The following is a 24454-nucleotide window of genomic DNA, read 5'->3' as shown; positions in this document are numbered from 1 at the left end:
AGCTGAGTGTAATAATAAAGAACTGTAGGCAGCCATGATAGCAGCTACATTAAATTACACTGATCAGCGGACACCCACACAGGAACACAAGCACACACACACACACAGAGCTCAGTGACTCATTATGACTGCCGTGTTGTGTGTAGATGGTACCTGGACTTTGCCTAGAGTGTCTCTGATGTGCCGTGGCTCCGCAGGCTGCAGAGGAATTGCGAGGACGCCCTCTGCTTTGTCCAACCAGCCCAGCATGGAGCCCATGTTCTCCTGCAGCTCTGCAGTAGCCGTGTGTGCCTCTGCAGACCTACATGAGTGGAAGGCGGCGGAATGAGGAAAAAATAGGGAAGGAGGGTGAAACGTGTTTTTGGGGCAGGAATCCCCCCATTGCTGAGTCCAAGTCCTGATGCCTCAGTTGGATAAGGCACACAGCAGAATGGGTCTAACTTTTAGTCTGTGAGTTACATAACTCAAAGAAATACCACTTAGAATACTACATCAACAATAAACTATACCTACACCATTTTATGATTTCCTGACATCTTTATTAAGAGCAAATTTTGTCTTAGCATAAAGACCCAAGTGGAGTTTTTGCCCACTAGTGACACTATGGATCAGCAGGTTTGTGTTTGTAAGACAAAAATAGAGAAATTATGGACCCGGGGAGGGGAGGTAACACTTCAAGAAAAAAGAGGCACATTTATGTGAAAAAAGTGGCAGATTTATGAGATTAAAGTGGGAAAAACAGTGTTTTGTTTTATACTCCCTGTTGAACTACCTCGCTTCAGGATCAGCACAATGTGTATACCTGAAGAACAGAGTGATAAAGTATTGGCTTTTCACTCACAAAGGTTTTATTTAGCTTCTATCTGCACCAGGGACCATTGCTCATTTTAGCTTTTAATACCTCATCAACGAACCTGTTCAGCGGGCATAAATGAAACATGTCACGTTATAACCGAACCCTCTGGTGTGTGTGCTGCGGCTCATTTCACCATTAGCATTAACTGTGCATCTAAACAAATAGCGCCGTTAAGGTTTTATTGCACTAATAAAGTTGAGTCTGCTACTTTTTTCTGGCAGATTTGCCACTTTTAATCTCACAAATTTGTACTTTTTTCTTGATAATTTGCCACTTTTAATCTCACAAATTTGTACTTTTTTCTTGATAATTTGCCACTTTTAATCTCACAAATTGCTTATTTTTCTTGTTAATTTTCCACTTTTAATCTCACAAATTGCTACTTTTTCTTGTTAATTTGCCACTTTTAATCTCACAAATTGCTTCTTTTTCTTGTTAATTTGCCTCTTTTAATCTCACAAATCTACAACTTTTTCTTGTTAATTTGCCTCTTTTAATCTCACAAATTGCTTCTTTTTCTTGTTAATTTGCCACTTTTAATCTCACAAATCTACTACTTTTTCCTTGTTAATTTGCCTCTTTTAATCTCATAAATCTAGTACTTTTTCTTGTTAATTTGCCTCTTTTAATCTCATAAATCTAGTAATTTTTCTTCTTAATTTGCCTCTTTTAATCTCACAAATCTACAACTTTTCCCTTGTCAATTTGCCTCTTTTAATCTCATAAATCTAGTACTTTTTCTTCTTAATTTGCCTCTTTTAATCTCACAAATCTACAACTTTTCCCTTGTTAATTTGCCTCTTTTAATCTCATAAATCTACTGCTTTTTCTTGTTAATTTGCCACTTTTTTCTCAAAATATTGCTCCCAATGTATTCTCACATGTGGCCCTTATACGTCGTCGAAATGTTTGTGTCGTGCCCCCGCACTATGCTAATAATCTACAGGTGGCTGTAATTCGCCAAGAAGAGCAACAATGTACCAAGGAAAGGCAGAGAAGAAGAAGAAGACCACTAGCGCCTAGACATGGATGTAAACAATGCAGATTTAAAACTTTTAAAGGGTAACTGGTATCCAGGTACTGGGAAGTACTACAGCATGAGTAAAAAAAACAGTATTAAGCCTCTTTTGTCTTCAAAGGGATCAGGCTGACATCGCCGGACCAAATTGCAAATTTGAGTTATTCTGAAACTTCTCAGTTTGTTTTCGATTCCCAAGCGGCTCCTCTTTACTCTTCTCTTAACTAAATTCATGCTTCTGGCACAAGGACGCGTGAGCCAAAAATGGTGTTGTTGCATATTTTGTGAAGTATTGCGATTGGCCCGATCAGAGCATGGTTGGCTGGAAATCGGGCTGCATCTGCCAGAGAGAAAATTCATATGGTTTCAAGGCAAGGAGGTGTGTGAAGCCTGATAAATGTCTTCAAATGATCACCTGAGTGTCACTTGAGCGTCACTTGAGCATCTGTTGGGCCTGAAGACTACACGATTGAAAAATCTGGAGTCTTACTGTAATTAATTTCTGGAGAACTCCACTCGTCTCTGCTTGAGGCTGGAGGCTCCAGGGTACAATATCCGTAACTAGCATGAGCAGGTGTCTCATGCAATCTCCGACCGGGCTGTCTGCGGTTGAGTTGCATTGTGGATAATGAAGGCACCGGGTTTTCACAGCGAAGAAAGATTTGTGGAATAATAAAAAAAAAAATCTCCCTCTGCTACATCCTTTTAGATTCCTTTTTCTTTTAACTGTCAATCACGAGTCTGGCGATGTCACAGGAGTGCAATATCTAAAATGGTGGAGGACACTTTGCAACCCTATTGTAAAATTGTTTGTAACCTCTTCTTGATTAAGGACTGACACCCTGAAGGAATGAGGGCTCGGATCAGCTCAACGTTCCATATTGTTAACCCCCTTGGCTCACAACACGTAACTACAACTCCCTCTGCATCTCTGCTATCCTGTTCTCTCAAATAGAAGCTTAAATCGTAAAAGGTCACTGACATACATGCATGCAACATAACCTACATGGATACATTAAAAGAAAACTATTACAGCAGCCGCGCTCACACACACACACACACACACACACACACACACACACACCTCCTCTTGTGCTCGTTGAGCTGCTGGCAGACGTTATCCCAGCGAGTATTGAGTAATTTGAGCTGGGTCCGGAGCCTCGAGGCATCGTCTGCTGTGCTCAATTGGCTGATGTCCTCTCCTGAAGAGTTCACTCTGCACAACACGACTTCTTGGAGAGGTATGGCCTCTGTCAAATCCTGCAAATACGCACACACAGTGGGTGATTAGCTTTTTTCATTGTTTGGTTTGTGTGGTTAGACATTGAGACTTATATTAAGATTAAAACTCATGCCAGGTTCAAACTACATATTCGTATCTATGGAGATTAGACAAATGTTACCATGCCTTGGCCTGACTACATGTTGGTCCAGGACCAATCAAAGCACGCCGTCTTTCATGAAGTGTCATCAGGAAAGAGGTGCTAGGAATCAACTAATAAGAACATAATGCAAATGCACAATGCGGTGTTGTGTTCAGAAAAGCCTAAAAAAAGTGCACTCTGCTCACATTGGTCGATGTCCCGAACATGACGAACATGTCGCGGAAGGCACGTTGGGACGTGATAACATGTTCCATTTGTTCCTCACGATCCCAATTTAATGCCCTCTGTCTGCCAGGCCCATATTATTAAGTCTGAACCCGGCATGAGTTTAAGATTCACAGCTACAAAGTGTAGGTAACAATGTAAGGTTCAGTAGGTTCAGCACTGGACGTTCACCCAGGAGACCTAGTTTCATGAAACTTATCTTTAGTTAACCTATTTTTTATTAGTATTAGTATTAGACAATGCAACTGCATGATTTAGGCAACCAAACAACTTGGTTAGGTGTAGCCAACTAAACCACTTGTTTAGCTTTACAGTTGGCACCAAAGGTACTTGGTTAGGTTTTGGCCAAAAAAACTGGGTGCAATAGCATTGTTGGCTACTTTGTTGCAAATTAAACATGTAAAAAAACTACTATTCTACTATTCTGCATGACTAATAAAGGAGCCAGTTGAGGTGGTTCGGGCATCTAGTAAGGATGAACCCTGGGCGCCTCCCTAGGGAGGTGTTCCAGGCTCGTCCAGCTGGGAGGAGGCCTCAGGGAAGACCCAGGACCAGGTGGAGAGATTAGATCTCCACGCTGGCCTGGGAACGCCTCGGGATCCCCCAGTTAGAGCTGGTAAATGTGGCCCGGGAAAGGGAAGTTTGGGGTCCCCTGCTAAAGCTGCTGCCCCCGCGACCCGACCCCGGATAAGCGGATGAAGTCTAGATGAGATAGTATTATTATTATTTAGAGCTATATACAGTTTTCGTGGACTTGAGGAATTGGTCAGACATGTTGATTTTGTCTTTTTCAAATGTAATCTTTAAAGGAATAGTTTTTAGGGACTGTTTTGTCAAAGGGTAAGATGAGAAGATTAATACCCCTCTCACATCTGTCTGCATGGAGCAAGAGCCAGAGGGCGGTTAGCTTAGCTTTAGCATGAAAGACTGGAAATGGGGAGAAACAGCTAACCGAGCTTGGTCCAAAGGTCAAAAATGAGATAATTCATCTTGGTTTTTTTTAATTGTTAAAACCTACACAAATGGAAATCTTAAGGTTGCAAATTGTGGCGTTAGAACCTTTTCTTGGACTTAAGCAAATAAAATCCCCTGCTGACTCCATGTTTAGTGCATAGGCACGAGATTGATCTGTTCAGCTTCTAGACAAGGGAAATTTCTTAAAATGTCAAACTATACCTTTAAATGCTTTGATAATTGTAGTATTTTTAATTGTGAGCCAACCATTTAAGGTTGGGGTAAGTCTCCAGAGTTAATGTGGAAACAGTGCCCCCACAAGTGTATCAGTACTGATTAATTCAATATATGAGTGTGTGTTTGGATGAGGCTTGGGTTCAGGTGGCAGCTTGTGTTTGAGGTACCATATGGTTCTCTGTGACTAAACGAGCTCTCACCCTCTCTGTCTGTCTGTCTGTCTGTCCATCTCATCTTCTCTCACACAAACACACACACAAACAAACACACACCGGTTGGCACTTGAGTGGCACTTGGACACTGCACCCTCGTGTGTGCAGGTGGACACCAAGAGCTGATCACAGAAGCCCAAAGTGGACTAGGCATGTCTGATGATGCAAACACATAGATAAACACACACACGTACACTTGTACTCACAAACACGCACAGCACACACCCACACACACACACACACACAACTCAACGAGACATCTGTGAAAACATCCCCTCACACACTTCTCCTCAGTGAAAATGATTCCTCATGCATTATTCATCTTCATACCTTCTCTGCGTGAAAACCCATTGTTCTACGCTTGTATTAAATTGCTTTTTATAATCCTTCAATTTCAGTTTCTGGTGTCGATGTCATTAAAATGTCAAATATGATGACATAATATAGTTACATAAGGCCTAAAAGGAAAGTGTACTGTTTGTATTGAGGCTGACTGCAGTGTCAGACGCTCACTGCTTTTTCCTCTTGACAACTGCCATCTGTGTGCCAGCATGTGTGCGTGTGTCTATGGGTGTGTGTGCTATTGACCGAACAGAAATGTTGTGATGTAATGTCTTTTATGGCAAGTGTCATAAAACTAAGAAAAAAATGCCCATCTTGATGGCTATGTCATGTTTGGTCATGAAATTACCAAGAAACTGCTCGGGGCGCTGGTCACTGGCAGCCCCCTCGCTCTAACATCTCTCCTTAATTGCATGTATATAGGTCCTGTCTGTGCATGTGTGTATTTTGGGCCTGTGTGTGTAACATGATTAATAATAAGAGTGAAAAAATTCAATTTCCCCGTTGCGGGATAAATAAAGTAATTCTTCTTCTTCTTCTTCTTCTAAATTAGAGGTGAGTAGTTATGTTGAGTAGTTATAAGTTGACACGACTCCATTTTATTTGTATACATCATTTGCGCTACCTAAATTAGATGTGTTTATGTACTCTTACGGAAGCCCTGAAAGGCAAGGTTATGATTATGAATATTGAGTAGCCATGTGGGCCGCTGGTAGAGAGCGTAGACCAACGAGGTTGGAACAAGCAGTCTCCTCCCAAAAGGACCTTATATCTACACTATTTAACTCAAGTCGTCCCCTATGCACAGTCCCGTCATGTATTACAGACATTGTAGTTTTGTTTATGCTGCATTTTGCTGAACTTTAAATTCCCTTTGTATCGTAGCACTTCATTCCGCATGACGATTTCTCACCCTCAAAACCTAATTAAGCCTCAGCGTTTATCTCCTACGTACGAGATAACAGTGCTTTTTTTTTTATTTATCTTTGCCTTTAATGGCTTCCATTCATTCTGTAAAGAGACTGTTGCTGTCTGCTGAACCCAGATCTGCTCTGGCTAACTCATGGCTAAATCTATTTTTATTAAAATGAAATGAATCGTGATGACACAATTTGAGTCACGTGCTGTATGCCCAATCATGGGTTGATATGACATGTTGGGCCACGATATGTCCTATTTTGTGCAGGAAGAATAACAAGAAAAATAAATATAAAAAGTTCAGACCTAAGCAGTTTGGACTGATGTGCCTTGCTTAAGGGCCCTTTTACAGTGTCGGACACTGGAGACGGAATATGACTAAGCCACAGCTGGAATACACAGCTATCTGGGTCTTTATATTTGTACAGAAATGTTTGTGTGTGTGTGTGTGTGTGTGTGTGTGTGTGTGTGTGTGTGTGTGTGTGTGTGTGTGTGTGTGTGTGTGTGTGTGTGTGTGTGTGTGCGTGTGTTTGTTACCCTGAGGTGCTGTCTGTGTCCTGCTGGCTCACTCTCGGCCAGTTTCAAAGCGCTTTCAGCCTCATTCAGCCACTCTTCCATCGCCTTCTGATCTGAAGCAAACTTCTGCCACTTGGAGTTGCAATCCTGCCAACGCCTTGATGTGCACAAAAGACAAACGCATTTTCATTCCAATGTGTGCACAAAATGAGTGAACAGTCATGCAGTTATGTAACATCCCTCCAATCCCGTCCTTACTTCAGTCTGTCCTGGTAAAGCCTGTTCAGTTTGTCCCAGTTGGTATTGAGGAGGACAGCGGTCTCCTGGATCTTCTGTCCCTCCAGAGGCCGAGCCCCAGACACCATCTCCTCTCTGCGGCCCAGCGCTCCCTCCACTGGGCCTCGCAACTTATCAATGTCCCCTTTCACCTCCTGCGTAATAAGTGGATTCTGTTACATTTGGACAGAGCCAGGCTAGCTGTTTTCTGCTGCTTCCACTATTTATGCTATACTTAACTAACTGGCTGTAAATTCATATTGAACAGATTTGGACGTTAGATTGGAATCGTTCTTCCCATTTAACTCTCCGACAGAAAGCAAAGAAGCGTAAATGTTGAACTATTCCTTTAAATGTGCATTATATCTCAGCCATCAGATTCAAAAGACAGTATGCCAAACTGCCCTTCCTTACCACATACTTTACCTCTCTGAAGAAAACAAAAACATAATAAAAATATATACCATTTTTACAAAAAACTATATCTTTGATTTGAAATATTGTGTGTGGCTCTCAGACAGAAACACTAAAGAAGTGCTGACCTTCAGGCAGTGCTCTTGCTGAGGCAGGTTATAATACGCTGCAGGCCAGTATTCAGGGGAGTTCAGCTTGAAGTCCGTCTCTGACACTGAACGCAGCAACGCCTGCAGCTCTGTTAGGTACTCCTGGACACCCACACACACAGGAAGGAGTAAGCACCAACACATATTCACAAACACACACACACAGTAGAGAGGTAGATCAGAAAAATCAAGTGTTTTGACTTCATACGACAACAATTTATATTTGATATCATGCTTGTTAATTCTACAACACATCAAAGCTAGATTTAAGAGGGTATATTCAGATTTTTAACAGATTAGGATAAGTGATCTGGGACGTGGCTATTAAATAGGTTCAAGCAAGTCATTGAAATCAATGTATTTTAAAAAATATGAGAAAATCTAAATCAGATCTACAGAATAATTATATACAACAATTGTGTAGTGTATAATATATAAAACATATGTAAATGAGTTATTGTATAAAGTGTAGATTTCAGAGGATGGACCTAAATTTTGACAAATGAAGCCCCAGCATGTTTCAAAGCCATCAGATACAGATACAGATGTGATGTTTCACTGAAAGTTCCACCTCAAACACTCCTATTGTAGATCATGATCCAATCCAAAGTGGCGTCAACTCACAGCCTGCGATTATGACTCAACTGTATAAAAAGCAATTGAATTCAATTGCATGTTTGCCCTGACCATGATACACAATACTAATAGCAAATAAAGCTGTCTCTACCACTGAAACTCCTGCCACAGTGCAGAGAAACTGGGGTATTAACTCTCGGCACTGTTCACTTCACCTCATTGTTTTGCTCCCGTCCCTTGTGCGATCACTTCTCCCATTAAATAACATTTTCCAGTTAACCACCCCCGCCTGAAACAAAATAACTGTCCATGTCCAGGTGACAGTAATAATAACAGGTGGAGGGGAGTGCACAAGCTGATCCACTTTCTGGCTGATGGAATTATATGTTCTACTTCTGAATCATCAAAAGGATAATCCTGTGCACTCTCAAAAGTTTGGGGACTCAAAAGAAAAAAATATAGTAAAAATCAAGGCAGCAGAGGCCAAGATATCCTGACTTTTGGTTCATAGTGTGGGTCATACAGCTATAAAACTACGTTTGCCATAATGCAACGTGATAGCATCTCATCATCTCATCTTCATCCGCTTATCCGGGGTCGGGTCGCGGGGGCAGCAGCTTTAGCAGGGGACCCCAAACTTTCCCTTCCCAGGCCACATTAACCAGCTCTAACTGGGGGATCCCGAGGCCTCCGTCCAGCTGGACGTGCCTGGAACACCTCCCTAGGGAGGCGCCCAGGGGGCATCCTTACTAGATGATCCTGTACCACCTCAACTGGCTCCTTTCAATGCAAAGGAGCAGCGGCTCTACTCCGAGTTCCTCACGGATGCTGAACTTCTCACCCTATTTCTAAGGGAGACTCCAGCCACCCTCCTGAGAAAACCCATGTCGGCCGCTTGTACCCGCGACCTCGTTCTTTCGGTCATGACCCAGCTTTCATGACCACAGGTGAGGGTAGGAACGAAGATTGACCGGTAGATCGAGAGCTTTGCCTTCTGGCTCAGCTCTCTTTTCGTCACAACGTTGCGATAGAGCGACTGCAACACCGCCCCCCGCTGCTCCGATTCTCCGGCCAAACTCACGCTCCATCGTCCCCTCACTCGTGAACAAGATCCCGAGGTACTTGAACTCCTTAACTTGGGGTAAGGACTCATTCCCTGTTCGTGATAGCATCTCTCATTAAACCCTTCCTTCCTAGTTAATGCCTACTTTAAAAGTCCATAGCCAAGTTTGTAAAGCATGTTTTTGTCAGTCTCTAGCCCCAAGCCAAGTTAACCCCGATGACGTCATCAAGGTCATTATCTGACTTAACAAAAATCCAGAGCCACAGGAGACAGTGGAGTGCCCCTTTAACTGCCTTTTTTCACAGCAGTAAAGTTATTACAGATCCAACATCTGACATGCATATGTGTGTTATGAAGTGAAATGGAAGGCCAGAGTTTTGAATTTCCCAGTTTCCCTGATAACGATAAGCATTTTGTCTGCTACAGATGGAGAGCTCTGTCATACTGGGTTGCAAATACATACTGTACTGGCGTAAAGATTAAAGGCTACAGAAACAAGGAATCATTTCGAGTTGAGAGCTAGCTAATCGATTGCACACCACGGTTGTTAATTAAATTAATTGATTAGTCCAAATTAGTGGTTACCCTGTACGATGCATCACTGACATGGCGCAGGCTGATCGACTGACACACTCAGCAAAAAAATCTGGCAACCCGACTGCTGGAATTATTTTTTGTTGTTGCGGCTACGATGTTGAGACACTAGATGGCGGTATTCTGCCTATTCTCCAAATTCAACCTTGGCAAAATGGTCAATTGTTTCCATGTTAATGCATCAATAATAATGACTCGTAAATACATACCGTAACCTATAATAATAGCCGATAACTAAACGGTTATTCTGCTGCTTTGATTTACCTAGCGGTTAGCTAACAGTAGCCACTATAAGATACTGATCATAACATGTACTGAAGAGCTAGTGTTTTTTTTTGGTTGAGTTCAACTTAGTCCCAGTTTAATTAAGGGATTTGAGTTCTTCTGCCACTTATATCTTACAAAGTTACAGACTCTTTAGTATAAACTTTAGTACCAGCTTTTTGTTATTCCTATTCCTCCACTAAGCAAGTGCTATCTGGAGGAACAGACACTGTTCAAACGCAGAGAGAATATGGCATCATAAAGGCTGTAACTTTAGAAGATCCCCACTTGATTTTATTTAACTACTGCTATTGAATTTTTACAATTATGACTGCGGATTTTGTCCTCCGACTCTGGACAGCAAGTATGGACGATTAATTATTCCAGTGACCAATAATCATTTCAATGTATGTACGGGCGTGTGAGTTTAGGTCTTAGGGAAATATTGTTGCCATGACTGAATAATGACAACATTATTAGAGTTGCAAAGGGATGAGTGTTGCAACTAATCGATTTAACCCAGTGTAACAGACTCACACATTATAATCTCTCTTTTGATAAATCACATTCCTAAAAAAGGCCCAAACCGGCTCTTAGTGTGAACACAAATATATAGACCCACCTGCTCACACATTTAATGTTGCATTTGGAGTCTTTTTGACATTGTGTGCATGTGTTTGTGATTCCCGTGTGTGTTAAGAGCAGAGCAGATCTAGATGATGAGAAGGAGAGGCTTAAAGTCAAATGTGGTTTGTCTAAATAAAATAAACATCCTCAAATGGAAGCTGGCAACGAAACACTAAAACAGCTAAAACAGCTAAAACACTAATGTTAGTGGGTCGGAAATGTTTCACTTTCACCAGGACGTCTGGCCCGAGCAGTTATTCTAGTCTTGTTTAGAAGTCTTGTCTACACCGCCAGCAAACACAGATTCCTTCCCAGCGTCTTAAAAACTAAACCAGTGTGGGCGTTGCGCTTTTTGGACTCGCCACTCTTCCAGACACAAAGATTGCTTTATAAATTTAAGGCTTGAATTCGTGTCTTCAGTGACTGCAGACCAAAAGCTGTTTAAGCCAGGAAAGAAACTCAAAATAGCTCTCGCTCTCATGATCTGGTCTTCTCTTTTCTTTCTTCTAGACCACTTGGACTGAATACACATCACATCTATACTGTATTTGTCTTTATCATAACCATTGTGTGAGGATAGGTCGCAACATTGCAGTGTTTGTCTTTATAATATGCTAAATATATAGCATGCAACATTGATAACCTGATGTTCAGACACTGAGAGGAAAAGAAAATGACTAAGGGCCCTATTTTGGTGCTAGTTTGCAACAAAGTGTGTAGTGTGGACGAGTGCAGCAAGGTGGACTTTTACTGGCATGTGCTGAGGCTATTCCTTTGTCTGAGTTGGTTTGGTATTGAAGTCAATATTGCCAATCCAGCAGTGCACTGCAATCTTGGTACCAACATAGACTGTGTGCTCTTTGCAGAAGGTCAAATTCAGTCGATAACTTTCTGGGTTGTTTTTTTTCGTGTTTGCTGAAACTGTCACTATATGCCGAGAGCACAAGTAGACGGACGATCTGTGAAAGAGTATTGCTGCTTTACCTCTCTTCCTGCTCCTAATGCCAGCTTCTAGATTCAGCTGTGCAACCAATCAGAGCTGAGGAGTCTCTGATGTCGATGACTGCTCGTTAACTCCGATCAAACAGTGAAACTAGGCATATCGAATCAAATATGAGTCAAGATTCTGTTATTGTATTGCATATGACTTGCAAATAAGTGTTTTCAGACACGCTTTTAGTGTACTTTTTAGCGGTTAAATGAGACAAAGAGAATCTGTTCATCCAGGAGGATGGAGGGTGCGGCTTGGTTTGGGCTTGACTTGGTCATAAAATTTCTCATTTTACAGTTAAAGGGTACGCTAAAATGTGTTTCTAAAAACACTTTATCGGAGAAACAGGGAAAACAGTAACAGAATATTGAGTTCAGGGCAGTGATTGACACTGCCTCAGAGACCGCTCAACTCTGAGTGGTGTTTGTAGGTCAGGCGTGGTCAAATCTTGCCGATGTCATAAGACAAAAAACGTAGAGGGTTCTGGGAACAGACCGGAACAGAAGGTGGAGGTAGAGATACGTGACTTTTTCACAGATTGTCTGTCTGTCATTGTGCTGCCATGTATTCTCATTAACAGGTTCGTAGGACATTGTACGAAAAATGCACATAAATACGTAAAACTCTGCATGAAAAACGACGCGGACAGAACGGAAGTCGACCGCCGCCGGACCAATTGTGGTTGGCATCAACAACGGGGCAAAGGAAAACGTTACTTGACCGATTTTAGCGAACAAAAGTTGGCAGTTATGCTTAAGCATTAAAACAACTTTTTTTAGGGTTAGAATAAAGGCTGTGGTTTGGTTTAGCACATCCATGACATGAAGACTGGGACATGAACAGTCCCCGCCTGGGAACCAAACCCCGCTCCCCCAAGAGAAAGTCCTGTGTGTTAGGACCCTTCCATCACCCCAACCTACCTCCGTTTGAGGCAACTCAGGGTTTTATACTACTATTACTAGGATACAGTGACAGTTTCAGCAAATATATAAAAAAAACACACCATATTTTTCATTGAAAAGTTACCGACCTCAGCTTTAATCTAGGAATTCCTGGATTCCTGTCAAAATTTCCCTTAATGATAAAATCTGAAAGAATGACTCGTCAGTTAAAATGTACCAAAGTTTGTGGGAAAAGACTCTTTGTGGACACCCATGACAGAAACTCTAACCTCATCATTCTACAATTTCCCGATGAACAGAATAACTAGTGACCTGCAAGCATACATTCTGGTGTGATTAGAGCACCCAGCATGGAGAGTATGGGAAAGTACGTGCACCAATTACTGCTCAAGAGTCCTTAAGCAATGCACCAACGTGTCAAAACAGCTCAGCAGGAGCACATCACTGAGTTCAGTCTGTGGTCTCTTGGTAAACAAAGATAACACTAAATATGTGCCCACGATTCCTCTCAGTGCGCCTGAAGAAACGCATTCCTAAAAGTCTGGATGTGTATTTGTCCAAGTGGATGCCGTGTGGTATAAGTGTATGTGGCTGATTCATGTGACAGGTTAACATAGGATACATACATCTTCAGTGACTGGCAGATCAGGGAACTGCAAGGGTGTGATTAGAATTTGGAAGAGGGGCATGCGGTGACACAGAGTCAGACAGAGCAACCAATGAGAGTCAGACATGTGAGCGTGCTCCACGTGTACACATAAGACATGAGAAATGAAAATGCAGCAAAGAAAAACAAAAAAGCAACTCATACTTTATTTTCGAGGGAACAATTTCATTCAGATTTTAAACTAACTGTGGGCTAATATTAATGAAAAAATGTAACTTGTTTATGTCCGTCTCTTTGAATGTTTTTTATTTTTACTTATATTATTGAATTAGTTGACTAATTATCTAGTCTTTTGGGGACCTGTCTTGTATGTTTAATTTATGATAATGTAAAAAAAATGTAAAAAAAAATGTGTCTAAAACTCAAAAACAAGTTATAAAAGAAAAAGAAGAAAATATCTTACTTGGATAGTTAGTTATGGTTAGAACTTCATATTAAGTGTCAGTCAATTTTGATTTGATATGTCTGGAGTGTCCAATATTTTCTGTTATTGTCACCAATCTTATGGAAAGACCAAAAGCAATAAGGAATGTAGATACTACCAAGCATTGAGTGGGTATTAAATCCTGATATATCTTCTTCCTCTGTGCCATCGAGCTCCTTTGCTGATCAAAAACTATACAAAACGCATCAGTGAGCCACAGAGTTGCACTGGGTGATATATTTTGTCCCATATGCATCGTCCTGCTGCCCCAAATGCTTACCATGGCATCAAATGTGTATTAAAGTGAAATTCTGGCATAAAATCTCCCCAGGCTCTTTTTTAGGCAAATATGCTCAATAAGCCATCGAGACAATTTTTTTCCATGTACGAACTACTAACAGAGAAATCCGGGACAGTCGCTAACAGCCAAATGCAGCTAACACTGATTAGTTTCGGGCGGTAAGTTGAATGCATTAAAACAGCTTTTTTTAACCACTAATACTGCTCCACATATCACCAAACCTGCCACAAACCACAGCGTTTGCTGGAATTAATCATCAACGGGCTCCTTCTTTTTGAATTGCATTTGCTAATCTACTTGAATGGACTTTACTATGAGAGGAGCTGGTACAGGGGCCAGTAGGTAAGTCTTTAAAACACTCTTATTAAACTCCAGGTTTCCTAACTACGTTGTTGGTGCTCCATTTCATGTGTAGGGACTCTTCTCATGCTACTGCAGAGGTTCGGTGTTATTTGGAGCAATATTAGTGGTTAAAATAGACGTTTTAATGTGTCCAACTCACCGCCCCGAGCTACTCCGTGTTAGCCGCATTTGGCTGTTAGCAACTGGTAGCGTCTGTCCTGGATTTTTCTGTTAGTACTTCGTACACGAAAAATAATTGTCTCAATGGCTAATTTGATGAGTGTATTTCCCTAAAAAAAGCCTGGGATGATTTTTTACAACAAATGCACTATTTCCTCCCGTTTGAGTAATATTATCAGAACTACAGTGTCCAGCTACTTTATGAAATTACCATCACTGAAAGGTTTATGTCATTCATGAGACAGACTTGTTGGTTCTGGTCTTTCGTGGGATTTTTTGACAATAAGAAAAATAAAGAACAACACCAACTAACCTTTAAATAAGACATATATTAATATAGATGAATAGATATAAGTTTATTTTGTAAAATATACTCATTTGCTTTTCTCCCGACAGTTAGATGAGAAGACTGATATAAATTCAATGTGAGAGACGGTGGAATAAATAGTCTCTTCTAACTGTTGGCAAGAAAGGCGATAGATCTTTTTCCCAAAATGGGTTGACAGGTGTTGGCATCATTCGTGGCCTGTACTCAGCTCAAAAATGAAACTGCACAGGGAATTAGAATATACCTTGATGAAACCTTTTTTGTTTTTTTCTTCACTTGTGAGGCATAACGTGCATACTAATAACGCCCCTGACTTGCACAATTTGTGTGGATTAAGGATTCTATAACTATTTGTAAAAGGGAATCTAGCCACGTCATTTCACTTAATTGTTATTAGAAGCGTTTCAAGCAAATGTCATGCTCAAAGTCAATGAAATCAACTGTTTTACCTACATAGAAAGGCTGTTTTTTGTAAATGTTTAGAGCTTAGATAACAATATTAGTATTATGAACTGGTCTGATTAGTATAGTATTCTCTGTTGATACTGTGAATATAGAAGTCGTGCTTACTGAAACTCACACATTGCCTTTTGAAGGGTATGAACTTGCCCTCCACCTCAACCCAGCGCGTGTTGAGCTGGAGTTGGCGGGGCTCCACTAGATTGGCGGCTCCAGCTTCTGAGAGCTGATTGGCTAAGCCCTGCACCTCGTTAAGCTCCTCCTTCTTCTTGTCGAACTCTGAGCCAATTTCCTATTGGACGAAATCAACCAGGAGGTCACTTGCTATTGGCTGAGCCGGGGTGGGGGGGTGGGGTTAAGCACAGAGAGGCATGTGGATGTCAAATAATACACATTCACATACACACTCACGATTAATACGTAATAAAAAATAATAATTTACTCACTAGCACACACTCCAACAAAAACACAATACATTAATAAAAGGGACAAGATATCATGTTTGTAAGTGTCAAACATACACAAGGGATTCATATTGTGTGTTGGTGTTGTACTGAATGTATCTCCATTTCAGCAATTCATATAAAATAAGAAAGGGGTGTTATAATTAGGAGGCGCACACTGCCTTCAGACTTTATTTACATTTAGAAGGAGTACAAACACTGGTCCTTTTCAAAATTACAGACTGCAGTGTGTGAACTGGGGAGTGTGAGGCCGACAAGAAGCATGGAGAGAGAAAGACAGATAGATGAGCAGACAGACAGACAGACAGATGGACAGACAGTGAGAAAATCTCAGTTGCGGCAATGACAGGTGACTCTGAGGCGCGCGAGTCAGACGTCCACTTAGCGAAATGTCATTTTGATCATCTGAAAATGAAAGACACACACACACAGAATCAGGGTGGGGGCAGAAAAACAGGAGGAGTCCAGGGTTCTCCGTCAAACCTTTTCCACATGGGCACATTTAAAATGGAGCTCCAAGGTGACGAACCAGTATGTAGCATTATCATCAATGTATAAGTAATCTGGATACCTTGGTGAAGTCACTGCATACTAAAAAAACAACTGGTGTTTATAGTCAGTTAATGATATATTATAGAGCGTATTATATTTGTGAAGAAATAAATGCTTTCATTATCAGCACACCAATATGAACAACTATAGTTTAGTTCATAGTGAAGTGCTAAAAGTAACAAACAAAATAAATATACAGTTTTATAATTAATTTAACTATAAAATACGAAAACATATTTATATGTTGTCATAACTGTGTTGTGAAGCTCTAATTTTACAAATGCTTCACAGGAAAAGTGTTGAAAAAGAGATGAATTAACATTTTTGAAATCGACTTACAAATACAATGTTATGGTGTGTTTTAAAGCATTTAATTGCTTATGTACTGATTATAAATGCTATTTTGGCTTTTGTTTTAACCAATTATAATAAACATTTACCTTCTTTTCACAGCTATTGTGCACTGTGAAGTGATGAAACTCGGTGGTACATACTTATGCAGGTCGGTAGTAATAAGCTATAATAAATAATAATTATACTTCTGTTCTATAAATATTTAGGTCATGATTTATTGATGTGAAAATGCTACACACAATATCTTCCCAACTAAAAACAAAAAAACAAGATAAAGCTGCAGTCTCCTACCGGGGAGAAGAATTGATCTGCGATAATTTATTTCAATAGATACGAGGAACAAATATTCAGAAAGTCCTCTTCCCAGGTAAATAATGGCAAAAGCCTTGACACCATCCATTTGTCCAAAAGCAGGGGTGGAAGAGGAGAGGTATGAAACAAAGGGAAGAAAGAGTTTTGGTCCCACTGTTAACATGTACAGGAAACATGTAGAATGAAAAAAAGAGTAAAAGCACAAATCGTGAGGCGGACAGACAGTGTGAGACGAAGAGCGGGACGATGAGGAAGACAGAGATAAACAGCAGGTTGGATATCGAGCTTCGTAAGAGTGTTTTTATTTACATGTCTGTGTGAGCGTGAATGTGTTTGCGTGTTATCACCTTGACCCTCTCTCCTTCGGGGGGGTCAGGTAGTTGGTCAACGCTGCGTTGGATGTCGTCCAGCCAGGCCAGCAGGTCATGTGACTTCCTCCTGTACTGGTACCACTGGGGGGCGATGGCCATCGCCTTCCTGTTCCTCATTAAACGCAGGTCCTACATGAACACACGCGCACACACACACGCACAGACACACACACACATATATATATAAGCATTCCCTCCATGGACTGAGATGAAGGAGTTCAACAGCATTAAAACGCACGCCCAAATGGCTACGGTTCTCCTTGATCGGTAACTTACGGTAAGTTCACTTACCTGTAACGGCTAACGCTACCGGCTAACGCTAACGGCTAACAGTAACTGTCAGTCAAACTCCTCTAATACTTGTTTTGAGGGTGCGATTTGCTGGAGGGGATGGGTTCAAACACGCACAAACAGACTCCAGTCTTCTGTAGGCTACTGGGACGGGTCTGACCAACCTGGCAAACCGAGTGCTGGAATTATTTTTTGTTGTTGCGACTACGATCTCGAGACACTAGACGGTGGTGTTCTGCTCATTCTACATATTCAACCTTTGAGTCAAAAAATATATTTTCCCCAACTATATTTAAAATCCCTATTGAGGGCTAACCTTCAGTTTTGTATATCCCAGGTTTATTCTCGTTTGATCCCACCGCTTCCTGTTAATTCCCATGGAACGTTTGCTACTTTTTTGATTCACAGAATTTTGCAACCCTAATTATGACTGCCTATACTCACCTATACACACCTCGACAATCAGCTGAGAGGGCAAGATGTGCTAAAAAAGCCCAGTTTTAGAACAAATGCAAAAATGCATTGTATTTCTGTTTTTGGAATGAATGTTTGGAATGATTTGGCCGTAGATTTAAAAGACTGCAGAACATTAATTTACTTTAAAACTGTTCTCAAGAGGAACATTATTCAAACATAAGTTGATTGTGTATGCTGAAAGCAGCAATTAATTCATTATGAGACATTTTCTTTTTGACCTGTGTGTAGCAGCTACCTAAGTGTATGTATTTTAAAGGGTTGGCGTTATAAGCTTTAGCTTCTGCCTGTTCCCTTTTTTCAGACCTTATACATTTTTTTGTGTTTGTCATGAAATGTCTTTGTCTGAAATGTCTGAAAATAAACTGAACTGAACTGAACTGAACTGTAGTAAGGGCTCAGAGTATCTATAATGTTTTATGATTGTTGGTAAAGTACATCAGAAAGCATTATGTGTGCTTATGAGTGTGGTCATAAAGCATTATGAATGCATTGCAATTCACTGTGAATGCTGCATAATGTCCTCAAATAAACTATTTACTGAGTTCATGTTTGCTACGGGTCTTTCCGGGGGGCTCTGTCAATCATTTTAATGGAGAGTTTAATTTGAATGACTGTAGTTTTTTTCCCCTTATTTATATAAACAATGAACCTGGTTGGTTTCACCATATTAATAGACACAACTAACTTAAGGTTACTGAAAACGACAGTATATGATAACAGGATCAAAGGATGGTAAATAAGCTTTTGAGTACTAATGTGGATTATGTGATGGCTTTAGGGCTGGTCTTCCACAATATGCTATACAACCTACTGGGAATGGTTGGACGAAACCTGTCATTTTGTCCTTAATGGTAAATGGACTGCATTAATACAGCACTTTTCTAGTCTTCGCGACCACTCGAAGTGCTTTACAACACGAGCCAGTATTCATCCATTCACACGCCTTCTCATCAGGAGCGATAAACATTTACACACAGACGCACATACGGACCAATTTGGGGTTCAGTATCTTGCCAACGGACACTTGGACATGCCAGTGATAGCACCCTGACCTTCTGAGTAGTACGTCCTGAGCCACTGGACATGTACGTATATAAAATAGTTGTTTGTAGGATGCGGGTTAAGGATGAAAACAGCCTTTTCTCTGTTTTATTCTGATTGTGCGCGTGTGTTACCTTGACAGTGTTGTACTTGCTGTTGAGCTGGTTGTGCTTCAGTCTGATCTGCTCTCTCTTGTCCTGATCCGGGACTCTTTTCTGTAGATTTTCTCCTTTCAACAGTAACTCCTTCACTGCACCTTCCTCGCAATCCTACATAACACACACACACACACACATTGTTTAGAGGTGCGCGGATAAGACATGAAAGGAAGTCTGAATCGTTGTCCTTGTTAAGACCTTGTCCTCCTGGAAGTCCTCCTCCTTGAGGTTTTCCCCCTGTTTGACTTCTTCCTCCAGGAGCTCCAGCCAGATCTGTGCTTCGCTGTGGTACTGCTCCAGCTCCTTGGCTGACGCTGCCGTCTGCCACACGCACACACACACACACACACACACACACACACACACACACACAAACACACACACACACACACACACACACACACAATATAAATACGAAAAAGAAAGATCATTAGTAGCTAATAGAAAGTACATTTATTCAAAGAGGTTGGAGCAGATTTAGTGAGAGTTTAGGATTCTTAATTCTTCCTTACCAGTCCGGAGGTGATGCGCTGTGCGATGGTGTCAAATCTCTGGTTGAGCTGCTCCACCTTGGGTCCCACCTGGGCCTGGCAGTTCTCCCCCCTGGTGGACATGAGCTCCTGGGCCAGAGCTCTGACCTCCTCCATCTTACCCCTCGTCAGCTCAAGCTCTGCGCGCAACACCTGCAAGACCACAAAGACACAGAGTTAGCCAGAGTCTTTCCTAAAGTATTAATGGTTCAATGTATGTCTTGTTTCACACTTTTTGGGGGTTACAGAAATGTCACTCCTGGTACAAGGGATTAAGTTATGGGCAGACCAAGGCTTGAGAATAATCATCAATATGTTTTGTGTTTACACGTTTAAAAACAAAGAAGATATAATATCAAATTAAAAAAACATTTTCAAATAGCTACATGTCCACTAGTAATTACTTAACGATAAATTCTAAATACCGCAGATTTTCTTCCATTGAAATATTTTACTTTGAAAGCTAGGAATCTCTAAGTAATGTAGGCTTTTCCACTGGAGTAAAACAGCATCGATCCTCCCGGTATTTAACAAAAGTGTAGAGTCAACAATCGCTGCCTCCCATTGCACACCAGCAAAAGATAAGTGTGTCAATGATTTATCACTCTCTCTCCTCAATAACAGAATAATCAGCTGTTTTTTCAATTAATACTGCATTCCTTCTTAAAATCCACTCCCCTCATATCTATTCCGTGGACTCAAAGAACTAGTGGAGGAAAAAAACATTCAAACACATAAAAATATACGATAGAAGAGAGACATTACGACCTTAAACACAGTGTCGTTGGGTCCCTGGCTGTCCATCTCGTCCATCTTTTTCTCTGCTCCGTCAATCCATCCGTTCACTTCCTTTATCTCTCCATCCAACTTCTGCATCTGCTTCTGGTAGTCCTGAGAGAGAGGAGAGGAGAAAGAGACAGGCGTTTTCATTTCTCGAGGCTGTTAAAAGTGACACTTCTAATGGGTTATTTATAGAGGATTTGGTATAATTTTAGCACTGATAAGACAGACAAATGGCTATTATATAAAACTTTGAATTTTTTTTCTGTCTCTGACCAGCAGCAGGTTGAGCCATTCTTCTGCTCTGGATGTGACTGCAATCCAGTTGCAGTGTAACAAGCTGACTTTGTCATCCACCAGGCCCCCGTGGCCCCGCAGCACTGCCTTGAGGGCCTCTGCGAGCTCCACCACGGCCTGCAGCTGCGGCTGACGCCTCTCTGTCTCCCCGTGGATGGACTGATGAAGAAAAGGGCACAAGAGGAGACACAAAATGTGATCAAAGATTAAAGGCTTAGGTCAATTACTTTACATATGTTATTTTCAGTACAGACTATGTATGTCTACGACCTGTAAGGTCAGTTTAAACTGAGGAACGTGGCTTCTCATATTAAATGCAATTACAAGCCATGATGCTAGTGTTATGGTTTCTCCTTAACCTTCTCCATGTAACCTTTTATCCCAACTCATAACAATATACAGTACAACAAGTCATACCTGTGCCCAGGCCACCTCAGCCTCCAGGTCGCTGGGCATACCGTCCACGGCAGAGCGCCTGGTCAGCTCAGCATCAGTGGCAGCGAGCCACTCCGTCAACCCGTTCAGCTCCTTACGCAGCTTCCTGGACAACTTCAGACTTTTCTCCAGCTCCAGTTTACTCTCAGTTACCTATGCACACACAAAAACGGGACAAATCCATGATTCATTCTGGCTTGTATGACACTTGTGTCTAACTATGTGTGTGTCTTTGTTCAAACCTGTGAGCCCAGCTGATTGTAGAGCAGTTTGAGGGCCGTCACCCTGTCGTCCAGCTCTTTGGGATGCTCAGTCTGCTGCCTCTGGACAATCTGTCTTCCTGTTTTTATCACCGTCTCCACCTCCCCTTTCACTTCGCTCAGCACCTTGTACAACTTCTGTAAGGCACAAAACAGACAGTAGGGGCTTAACACAGGATCAAATCATCCATTTATCCATCTCCAGCCTTAAATGACCCACCATGCACTGATCCAACTGCGACTGCACCACGTCCTGTTCCACACTGCGGATGTCCAGCACCCCCACCTGGCTTTTGACCCCGGCCAGCAAGCGCTCACACTCGGCCAGCCGAGTGTCAAAGTTTGCCGGCTTCTGGAAGAGCCGGAACTTTGTCCACACGTCGGCGAGCATTTTCTGTGAGACAGAGAGAAACAAAGAAACTGACCTGACCTGCAATCAAATACAGGATCAGCACTTATAAAGACAGGCACAACACCTGGGAATTTAAGTAAATTATATAATAAATTAGGAAGAAATAACAAGACAGTGTTAAAGAGATATTTTGCTGATTTGAATCCAGTTCCGTGTCATGGCAGTGAGGGCAATGTGTGCAGATGAAGGGTCACTCACATGTCTCTTATTAGGCTTATGTTAACGATCACTCCTTACCCTAGACAACAGGATTTATTGCTAATGCTCACTTCTGCTTTAATATAGGGTCCGACAACAAACGGGCTGCACATTTGTACAATATGTTAGTCCATCTCTTTCTGTATTTGTGTGTGCGTGCAGGTGTGTATACCTGGGTAAGGTCTATTTGTCCCATGACCCTGTGGGACGGTTCTTTGTCCTGGTTCTTCAACCTCATGTCCTCCAGGGTCGCATCATGGCCGCTCAGCTCCGACTGGATTTTCTGTTCAACAGACACACGTAAATCAGTACATAAATGCTTAGTTAACACTAATTAAGAATACAACACAAGTTATCTTTTAAAGAGTTTATAGTATCAAAAAAGTACTATAGTACTATCGAAAAACTGAATAAGATCTGTGAAACTAAAGACAAAGTTGAAATGGACTGATAGTGCACCTCCCTCTGCTGACCACAAGGAGGCAGGACGCATCAAGAAGAAAGGAGAGGACATTGCAACGCTTAAATAACCTGTCACCCTCTCTCTGTCACACACACACACACACACACACACACACACACACACACACACGCACACACACACACACACACACACACACGGTCTCAGTCACCCCTCTCTCTTTTTAAATGCCAAGTGCCCTGTAATCACATATGCTCATCCACACTGCTCTAATCCAATCATTCCCTCATCCTCCTGTGTGTGTGTGTGTGTGTGTTTGTAAAGGAGAGACAGAGTCATCCTTTGCACTTGCGGTCTTCAACAAACGTGGCAGTAATCTCCACATCCCCTTACCTGGATGCAAACACACACACACACATACACACACACACACACACGTTTCCATAACTCATTAAATCTAGTCAGGTCTGTAAGTTGGTCCCATAAGACTGGTCAGCTGTAGCTATTTCAGTTATTCTCTCACAGTATAAAGAGCAAAGTCTGCACGGGGAGGAGATTGGGGTGGGTAGATGGGTCAAACAAACATATGACTTTGACCCGGGAGACCACAAGATTGTGTTCCGCGTGAAACCAAATACACAAACATAGTTAACTGACATACTTAGTTTGACCCAAACCCTGGTGTTTTTCCTGAACCTAACCAAGTAGTTTTGTTTAATTTCACAACGTTAACCACATGTTTCATGTAGCTTTTGGAGTCACTGGCAAACGGCCTCCTTTGTTCACGTATGAGGACGTGTTGGGCTACCTGAGCCTCTTGTGGTATCTGCTGGGCGTCGATATGGTCCGCCAGGTACGCAGTGAGGTGGCGGTCGGTGTTGGCCAGCGAATCCTGGATCTGCCTCAGTGTCTTGTCATTCTCCTGGGAACACTTGACACTCATCTCCAGGTCCTTCTGCCTGAGCGCCGCCTGGGGAAACAGTAAACACATCACACCTTGTCCAAAAACAAAGACAAGCACATAAAGGTCTGGGATATTTTATTAACATTTTAACCTGTTGTTAATGTTTGCAGTCAGTGTATAAGAAGCCAATGCTGGGAGACGGAGTGGGAGTACTATATTTCAGAGGCTGAAGTTTGGTGAAAAGATGAGTTCAAAATTTGTATTGTTTTATGTATACGTATGTTAGCGTTATTGTTTCTCAAACCCCCGCAGACTTGTATCAATGTCAAAACCATGAATGTGTGAGCTGTTTGCAACAGCTGCGGTGGTTTGTGCTGCCTCAATTCCTCCCCGGTGAAGATATCAAGCCAGTTTCTTAGCCTAGCTTGTCAGCCTTCACTAGTGTGGAGCTTTGAACCAGGTCGCATTTGGCCTGTGTTGGTTCATCCGCTTTGTCCTTTTTTGGCTTAGCCAGGTGCAGTCATGACACTGCCAAGATGGTGACAGCCGCCCACTTTGAGCTTAAATTTTGGCTCTTCAGAAAACTATGCCAGTCTATGTTTACACTGGAAGCTTGGTGACATAGTGACTACTCGCAGGGCTAGTTGGTGACCCACTGTAGCCTGTAAGCTAACATTAGCCAACTGGGCTAGCACTAGTCGGTCACAAAAGCTCTAATTGATATTTTCTCTGGACTATGTTCTTGTGCACAGGCATTGTACATTCCATTCAATAAAGAGTTTATTGAGGAGTCGAATAAGCGGCGACTGGTGGTTAGAGGGTCCTCGAGGAAGCAGCCTGGGTTTGAATCCGACTTGCAGCCCATTGCTGCACGTCTCCCCTTCTCTCTCTATCTCACCCCATTTCCTATCTGTCCTATGTAACAAAGGCTTGAAAACTGCTAAAAAAAAATTATCTTCAAAAAAAAAAAAAAAAGT

At 41.7% G+C, this 24454-nt stretch overlaps 1 protein-coding gene across 7 annotated transcripts in view; it reads right to left on the bottom strand.

Annotated features, from left to right (window-relative positions):
- Positions 1-24454, bottom strand: part of dmd (dystrophin) — a 350545-nt gene that overhangs the window by 98506 nt on the left and 227585 nt on the right. For all 7 annotated transcript variants that reach the window (XM_083937926.1, XM_083937922.1, XM_083937924.1 and 4 more), the window contains exons 34-50: positions 23382-23543; positions 22325-22435; positions 21763-21936; positions 21525-21680; positions 21265-21435; positions 20827-21006; positions 20539-20661; positions 19753-19923; positions 19439-19561; positions 19217-19351; positions 17250-17402; positions 15342-15512; positions 7482-7604; positions 6922-7094; positions 6685-6820; positions 2959-3134; positions 154-301 (exon numbers count right to left, since the gene is read on the bottom strand). In XM_083937926.1, the coding sequence (XP_083794052.1) occupies positions 154-301; positions 2959-3134; positions 6685-6820; positions 6922-7094; positions 7482-7604; positions 15342-15512; positions 17250-17402; positions 19217-19351; positions 19439-19561; positions 19753-19923; positions 20539-20661; positions 20827-21006; positions 21265-21435; positions 21525-21680; positions 21763-21936; positions 22325-22435; positions 23382-23543 (2586 nt within the window). The remainder of the gene's footprint in view (positions 1-153; positions 302-2958; positions 3135-6684; positions 6821-6921; positions 7095-7481; positions 7605-15341; positions 15513-17249; positions 17403-19216; positions 19352-19438; positions 19562-19752; positions 19924-20538; positions 20662-20826; positions 21007-21264; positions 21436-21524; positions 21681-21762; positions 21937-22324; positions 22436-23381; positions 23544-24454) is intronic.

The sequence above is a fragment of the Echiichthys vipera genome (genome assembly GCF_963691815.1).
Source record: "Echiichthys vipera genome assembly, chromosome: 23".
NCBI classification, from domain to species: Eukaryota; Metazoa; Chordata; class Actinopteri; order Perciformes; family Trachinidae; genus Echiichthys; species Echiichthys vipera.
The sequence above is the reverse complement of the archived record's forward strand: the minus strand, read 5'-3'. Positions and strand labels throughout refer to the sequence as shown.